At 47.4% G+C, this 8,201-nt stretch overlaps 1 protein-coding gene across 1 annotated transcript in view; it reads left to right on the top strand.

The window, feature by feature from the left end:
• Positions 1 to 7,218, top strand: part of Tmem132c (transmembrane protein 132C) — a 284,287-nt gene extending 277,069 nt beyond the window's left edge. The window contains exon 5 of the mRNA XM_036171638.1: positions 5,660 to 7,218. Within this exon, the coding sequence (XP_036027531.1) occupies positions 5,660 to 6,901 (1,242 nt within the window). The 3' untranslated portion in view covers positions 6,902 to 7,218. The remainder of the gene's footprint in view (positions 1 to 5,659) is intronic.
• The last annotated feature ends 983 nt before the right edge of the window (positions 7,219 to 8,201 follow it).

Genomic DNA, 8,201 nt, shown 5'->3' with positions numbered 1-8,201 from the left:
AGACAGGGCATGTAGCCTCTAGGATATAGGGTAAAGCCACCACCTACATCCAACATAACCCATCTGTCTTCATCAACCAGCAGTAATTGGATGCCCAGCCCAGATGCAGGAGACTCGTAAATAGAGCGTCTTCAATTTGCAGGCATGACTCTCTAAAGAAGCAGGGTCAAAATCACCAGTGGCCATGTGTTATTTGAAGTCCCTTGGCATTTGTCATCTTGGGAGATGTGTGTTGGATTCCCCAATGAAGTTTCCAGCCTTGTGGTAATGAGACGATAGAAGGACCAGATCTCACTCACAAGGCAGAGCTGATGGAATGTCAGTCCAACTGTTTGTCCTTCAAGCGGGGCTTGGTTTATATTAACTTACTTCTCCATCCAGGTGTGGGAAGAAAAATTAATTCCTGATGAAAATCCAGCCACAATGAATAGCATTTTATCTCCGCTCTAAGAAAATACAGGCAGACGTGTGTGTGTGTGTGTGTGTGTGTGTGTGTGTGTGTGTGTGTGTGTGATTAATAGCTTCCATTCTGAAAATCCAGAAGAATATGAGCCTTGCTTGTTTTTAAGCTTGAGTAGAAGAATAAAAAATGAGTTATCTGGGATTCTGGTGGGTGATGTAAGTGTGAGAAGGGGGCTTATTGGGTGACTCAGATGGAGCTCCAAGTGTAGAAATCAAAGGCATAGGGCCACATGCTGTCCACATTAGTCTCCCCCACAAGCTGAGGCTGAAACAATGATTCCTGGCTCATATGGACATTGAAGGCCCCTCAGCAGGCAAAGCAGACAGTGTGCAAGGCAGGAAGGCTATGTCACCCACTCGGCCACTGATGAAGATAAGTTCACCCACTGAGGCCGCTGGAGAGATGATGCAGAAAAGGCCAGGGATGTACCCCATTCAAAGGACCAGGGAGCTGGGCTCAGGATAACAGCAGCTATCCATTGTTCATCCAAGACTGTCCCCTGGTGGGTGTTACTTCCTTGGCATTTCTGGCTTCACACAAGAACTCAGGTTCCCAAGCCAGAGGATGCTTTTGAGCAGAGATGAATAAGATAAATACAAAGCTGTTGGTGGAAAGCTGAGCTCATAGATGCTGAATGGCAGGATAATTGTCCTACACCCTTGTGAGATTTCAAGTTAGCGCCGACTCAAAATCCAACTCTAAAGCAGAAATATTCCTCTTGACCCTTTTTTTTCTCATCTTTAGACAAAATCTGAAGTGTGCCCAGCCCTCACACTCTTAGCTTCTTTTTTTTTTCCCCTGAAAGCCCACACCCCACAGATAGCTGCTTGTAGACTTCCATTGTTGATGCTAACTCAAAAGATAAGTGTTTCTCTCCCCCTTTTTTTTTCCTTCCTCTTTCTGGCAGCTGCCATGTTTTGCAACTTGCTTGCCCTGTATTTTTCTGTCAGACTCTAATAAAATGGTCCTCGTGCTTTAAAATGGGTTGGGGGTGGGTAGTGGAGACAAGCGCAGCCCCCTTGGTCTACAGAACTCAGCACTGGGCTCTCTGCTCCAAACAGCAGAGACTCAGCCTGTGGGCTGGCACGCATGCCTTCAGGTATGGCCAGAGATCCAAGAGCCCAGACAGCATCACCCCAAAGTCATCTCTTCACAGTGGCCATTTGCCTTCCTGTTGGATGGTAGTCACCATGGCCTAGAATGTTCTACAACCTTCTAGAATGTTGCCTTGCTCGCTCCAGATTTCCTCCTGAAATTTGTAGCTGGACCATTGGCTATTCTTGCTACCTTTTCTCCATCTGCCTGTCTTGTCTTTTCTTTCTTCCTGATTCTAAGTAAACACATTGGCTGTGTTGGCTGGTGAGCCGGCTGTCTCCTCAGTCATGTCTTGTCTGCTGTATAAAGCACCCCAGGTGATTTATTCACTTGCTCCCCCAGTTCTTTTCTTTGAGATGGGGTTCTCATGTAGCCCAGGCTGGCCTCCAACTCTTGATCCTCCTGACTCCACCTCCCAAGTCCCAAGACTGCAGGCTTATGCCAACACACCCTGCTCAGTTTTCTATTTCTAGAAATTCTGTGTAGGTCTCCATACATCTCTGCCTTTCCCCGCTCACCTCTGCTCTCCTGGTATAGTTTCTGCTTTATTTCTCCTTTGCCCTTTTATTTCATTAGCAATTGGTTTTTCTTTGGTTTATTTTTAATCTAGTCTTTTCCAGTTGTTCCTGCATCTTTAATATTAGCCTGACCATCTAGGTTTTTAAATTAGTAGCAGTCATAGTAGTAGTAGTAGTAGTGTGTGCCATAGTGAATGTGTGGAGGTCGGAGGATAAATTTAAGGAGTCTGTTCTCTCTCCGGTCACCTTGACATGGGTTTTTGAGATTGAATTAATCTCATCAGGCTTGCACAGCCAGTACTTTGATCCACTGAGCCATCCCACACACCTCCTGTGTGTATTTTTAACAGCGCCTTTTACGACACCTGCTGCCTACCCACAGACAGGGTTTCACTTTTATCGGGGAAGCCTTGTGCAGCTGTTGCCTTTGCTCTGCTCCTGAGGAGCTCCGTGTGGTTTGTTCACTTGGGTCCAGCTTCTAGTCTGTTTCTTGGCTTGCCTTCCCTGGGGCACACTCCCTGGGGCACACGGGCAGTGTCACACCAGCCCAGGACCAAATCTGGGTTTCTTCTTTCCACCAATAGCAGAGAGGAAATAGATTTTTCAGCCCATCATATGTAAAGAGGTTCCCACTGCCTCCTCTTTCTGCCGCAATAGGGTCTAAGATGAGTGTGGCTGAATGAGCAACCAGAGATGCTCCCACAATCAGAACTGGTCTGCTGATAAGGGAAGCCATGAGCCTTTAGGGAAAGGCTGCGCATAGCTGTTCTGGGTATGGCTGACCACCAGGCTTTGGCCGTGGCTGATCCCTGGGTCTCCCACACAGCAGGGCTCTGCAGACTTCTTGCTAACCTGACAGCTGAGGGACACACTGCTTAAACTTGCTGTAGTGGCATCTGTTTTGCAAGAGAGGTGTCCTCTGAGTGGCAGCTGACTCCTAATATGCATGCGGTGCTCTGTCTGTGATTCCCATTAGTATCTCAAGAGTTCCAGGTTTGTCCTGGGAACCCATAAGGTAATGCTTTGTCCACAGTGCTGAAGGTGAGGGGAAATGTCCTAGAGCGTCCCATCTAGGTAGATCTGTGCCCACCACTGTATTGTCCCTGGGCTGTCCAGGAGGCAATGTCTGTGCTTACTGGGAACATATCAGGCACGTGAAGATGGAGCTAGGGCATTTTCTGGCCAGGAACTCTAAAACTCCCTTCCCTGTTCTCCACAATGGAAGAGTTTTTATGTCTGTTTGGGCCTTGACTGAACAATTACAGGTCTTCTTAATGGCTCAGCCCATGACACTGGCCTGAGCTTTCTTGGTCTATCTGAATGTAGCCAAGCTGAACCCACTAGGTGGCATGGTCATGTCAATGCTGCCCACCTGATAGTCCTGCAAAGAGTGTGCCATGTCTCATCAGGTCATACAAAGAGAAGACGATCTTGCTTTTCTGTTTCTCCTACAAAGCACAAGGCACCTTTGAGACCCTGGAAAAGAATATGGCAGGGAAGAGAAATGAATTGGTCAGGTTCTCTAGAGGAACAGAACCGAAAGAATGAAGATCTGTGGAGTAGGATTCTTAAAGGTACTTGTTAATAAAAACTCCCTTGAGGTAGCAGTATGGGAGTCCACAATAGCACCCAGGCTCTGAGGCAGACAGCTTTCTCGCCAGTCCCTCAGCTGGTCTTCTTTCCTCAGACTGCAAGCTTCTGTGTCCTCATCCCAATGGCTCTCAGCTGAACTGTGTTGCTCCAAAGCCTGAACGCTAAACCAGCCAAATGCTTAACTAACTAAATGCCTAACTCACTCTGGTGCCTGGTTTTCACATCTTATATATCTTTCTACTTTCTGCATTTCTCCCTGGGATTAAAGGCTGGGTTTCTGGCATTAAAGGTATAGGTCACCATGCTTAGCTATTTCTAAAGTGGCCTTGAACACACAGAGATCCACCTGGCTCTGCCTCCCAAGTGCTGGGATTAAAGGCATGCACCACCACTGCCCAGCTTCTGCTTTGGCTTGCTCTGACCCATTTTCTAGCCACCATTTCTGGCTTTGTTCTAGTGGCTGTCTGTTCTCTGACCCCAGATAAGTTTATTTTAGGGAACACACAATATTTCAGGGAACACAATACCACCTCAGATCTGCATTCAAGGGGGATTTATAGCCAGGTGATGGTGGTGCACACCTTTAATCCCAGCACTTGGGAGGCAGAGGTAGGTGGATCTCTTGTGAGTTCGAAGTCAGCCTGGTCTACAAAGTGAGAGCCAGGACAGGCTCCAAAGCTACACAGAGAAACCCTGTCTCAAAAAAAAAGGGGGTGGGGGTACTAGAATGACTTACTGGCTGTGGTCCAGATAGTCCAATTATGGTCATCTCATGATGGAAAAGTGGAGAACCTGGTAGTTGTTCAATGTGTAAGCTTGGATGTCTCTGCAGTCCCAGTCCGGCTCAGGAGTTCTGGATGATTCCTGGAGAGCTGCTTGTTTTCAGTCCATGTTGGAAACCTGTAGGTGGATTTAATATCAGCTTCAGAAACAGGATAGATGAACTTGCCAGCAAGAGTGAGGGCAAGCAGTCAAAAAGCAAAGCTTCCTTCCCCCCTATTCTTTTATGTGGGCTGCCACTAGAGGTGTGGCCCAGGTTAAGGGTGGGTCTTCCTGCTTCAAATAAGCTGATTAAGAAAATCATTCCAGGGGCTAGAGAGATGGCTTAGAGGTTAAGAACACTGGCTGCTCTTTTGGAGGTCCTGAGTTCAATTCCCAGGACCCATAATGGTGGCTCACAGCCATCTGTAATGAGATCTGATGCCTTCTTCTAAATAAATAAATCTTGAAAGAAAGAAAGAAAGAAAGAAAGAAAGAAAGAAAGAAAGAAAAGAAAAGAAAAGAAAAGAAAAGAAAAGAAAAGAAAAGAAAAGAAAAGAAAAGAAAAGAAAAGAAAAGAAAAGAAAAGAAAACCCGTCCTAAGAGTGCCCAGCGGGCTTCTGTTGATTCTGGATGTTGACAAGTTGACAAGCAAGATTAGCCATCATAGGAGATAAGAGAAACTTTCTTTTTTGTGAGACAGTGTCTCCTGTACCCCAGGATGACCCTGAGCTCCTGATATTCCCACTTCCAACGCCCTCCCAAGCATCAAGATGTCCAGGAGGCAATGTCTGTGCTTACTGAGAATATACCAGGCATATGAAGATGGAGCCAGGGCATTTTCCGGCCAGGAACTCTAAAACCCCTAGTCTAGGCAGTGCTGGGAGTCAAACCCAGGACTTCATGGACTCTAGGCAAACATGTTACCAACTGGCCCACATTCCAAGCCCGTAGTTTCTAGTTTCAGGCCTTTGGCTCTAATAGAATTTCCTGCCTCAGTTTCCTACCTCTACAAGTACCCATTGTCCTATAAGGCTAATGGAACCCAGGAATAAGTGGTTGGCAGAAAACAAAAAGCTGGTCCAGGACTGTGTGTGTTTTCTGCATATGGCTTATGCTGGAGCTGTGTTAGGGTATCTCTCTCTGATGGAAAGCGTATTCGCTTCCCCAGGACATGGGCACCAGACCAGAATTCCATGTCACCTTTCCTATTTCTTTGGTGTTGTTCTAGGATGGGTCCCTGGAGATAAGACACCCCCCCAAGTGGTATTCATGGTCTCTGTCCCTGCAGGAAGCTATAATCAGCACCTGGCTCCAATTCAGTGACGGCTCAGTGACATCCCTGGACATCTATGACAACAAGGACTTCTCCTTGACGGCTACCTCTTTGGATGAGGCTGTTGTTTCCATCCCTCAAGCCCTCTCACCTTGGTGGCCCACTGTGGTGGCTGAAGGAGAAGGCCAGGGTCCACTGCTCCGAGTGGACATGTCCATCGCTGAGGCCTGTCAGAAATCCAAACGCAAGAGCATGCTGGCTGTGGGCATCGGCCACGTGGGTGTCAAGTTTGGATGGGACGATGCTGACTCCAGCCAGACTGGAGATAAGGATGAGGAGGGGATAAAGAACCACGCCAGTGATCGCCGGCAGAAGATGCAGGACCTGGAACGCCCAGGCCAGGATGAACGCTACCATGGCAACTCTCCTGGGGATCGCGAGGAAGGGCCCCTGCTGAGTGCCACCACCACTGCCAAGTCCCTGCTGGATAACAAAGTTGGGAAGAGTGGTAGATTGGATGGGGCCAGGCTACACAGCATCCCCATAGATTTCACCAACTTCCCAGCCCATGTGGACCTCCCCAAGGCCGGGAGCACACTGGAGGAGAATGGTCTGATGCAGACCACCCATGGCCTGAGTGACCTGGAGATTGGGATGTACGCCCTCCTGGGGGTCTTCTGCCTGGCCATCCTTGTCTTTCTCATTAACTGCGCCACCTTTGCCTTCAAGTATAGGCACAAACAGGTGCCTCTAGAAAGCCAAGCATCCATGACCCACTCTCATGACTGGGTGTGGCTGGGCAATGAGGCGGAGCTCCTGGAGAACATTGGGGACGTGTCACCACCCCAGGATGAACACACAACCATCATAGACCGAGGGCTGGGAGGCTTCGAAGAGAACAACCACCTGCTTCTCAATGGTGGCTCCCAGAAGCACATGCAGAGCCAGGTCCACAGGCCACCAGGCTCTGGGGGGCGGCAGGGCAGGGAGCTCAGGCAGGAACCTGCAAACTCACCCACCTCCAAGATGAAGAAGGTGAAGTTTGCTACCTTCGCCATCCCACCTGAGGACAGCTGCCCCACAGTGAACTCTATCCTTGGTGCAGAAGATGACATCAAGTGGGTTTGCCAAGACCTAGAGGTGGGCGCGTCCAAGGAACTCAGAAACTACCTGGAGAAGTTCCAAGACAACGTGTAGTGCCATGGCCACCTCTTCAACTTGGACAGTGTCCTCCTTTCTTCCTTCCCTCAGCAGAGTAGCTGGATGGAGGGAGCTCCCGGTGGACTGAGTGAGGACAACCGGAGCCTACAAAATACCAGCTAGCAGTTTAGAAGTGGGGAAGGGGTGTTTTTATATTCAAGGGGTTTTTTTTAGCCATTGAGGATGGGTTCCAGAAGTTTGAATCTGACTCTGCAGGGAGTATCCAAGACTTCTCTGCTCAGAGGTGAGAGGGTTATTTTATGAGTCAAAGTACACTGCAGACAAGCTACCAAAAATATTTGTTAAAAAAAAAAGACAAAAAAGACAAATAAAAAGACACAAATGACTGTTGGTTTATATTTCTAATAAAGGAACAAAATGTAAAAAAAAAAGAAAAAAGGGGCTTGCTAAGAAGCAGCCTCCATTTTAATTCAATCTTCATGTTTCTGGGGACAGCCTGTGTGTCAGCCTGGTGCCCAAGACAGGAAGTACATCTGAATACTGGTCACCTCTTAGAAAGAATGAAAATTTTGCATTTGATTCCATGTCTCTTCTTGCTTCTATACCTCCTTTTTTGTGTCCTAAGGCTTCCATTTGGTTTAATTTTGTGTTTATTTCTGAGGACCAAATGGTATATTTTCCTAAATGAAATATAAATTATATTTCTATTCATTAGATAGGATTTTTTTTTCTCTCAATGAATTCAGTTGTTTTTGTTTTGTTTTGTTTTGTTTTGTTTTTCTGGGAGCTGAGGACCGAACCCAGGGCCTTGCGTTTGCTAGGCAAGTGCTCTACCACTGAGCTAAATCCCCAACCCTGAGTTCAAGCTTTATGTTGTAACACGAACCTGTTTTTATCTCTTTCCTGCTTTGTTGACATTTTCTGGTTTCTCTGTTTGTTTGTTTGTTTGTTTGTTTTAACAATATAGGAAGTGCTCAGTTCCTCCTATGGGGAGAGCGAGCCCCACAATCATCATCGGTTGGGGCAGGTCAGTGGGTGAAACTGTGTTCACAGCTGTCTGGAATAGGATGTGGCCAGAGAACAGAGCACAGCCTGTGACACTCGGCCACTCCTTATGAAGTCAGAGACTCGGTGTCTCCATCAGTATGAACATAGGGATGCCTCTATGTAGAGAGGTGTGAGCCCAATCCATAAGTGCAGGGTGTTCAGAGTCAGGCAGACAGGCCATGTTGACCACAAGGAACAGCCAACACTGTACTGAACAAACATAAAAGATATTTGGGGGGTAGAGTTGAGTTGTCTGATTTTACTGGGCAGAGTGAACCAGCATCAACTC

Source organism: Onychomys torridus, chromosome 22, assembly GCF_903995425.1.
Source record: "Onychomys torridus chromosome 22, mOncTor1.1, whole genome shotgun sequence".
NCBI classification, from domain to species: Eukaryota; Metazoa; Chordata; class Mammalia; order Rodentia; family Cricetidae; genus Onychomys; species Onychomys torridus.
The sequence above is the reverse complement of the archived record's forward strand: the minus strand, read 5'-3'. Positions and strand labels throughout refer to the sequence as shown.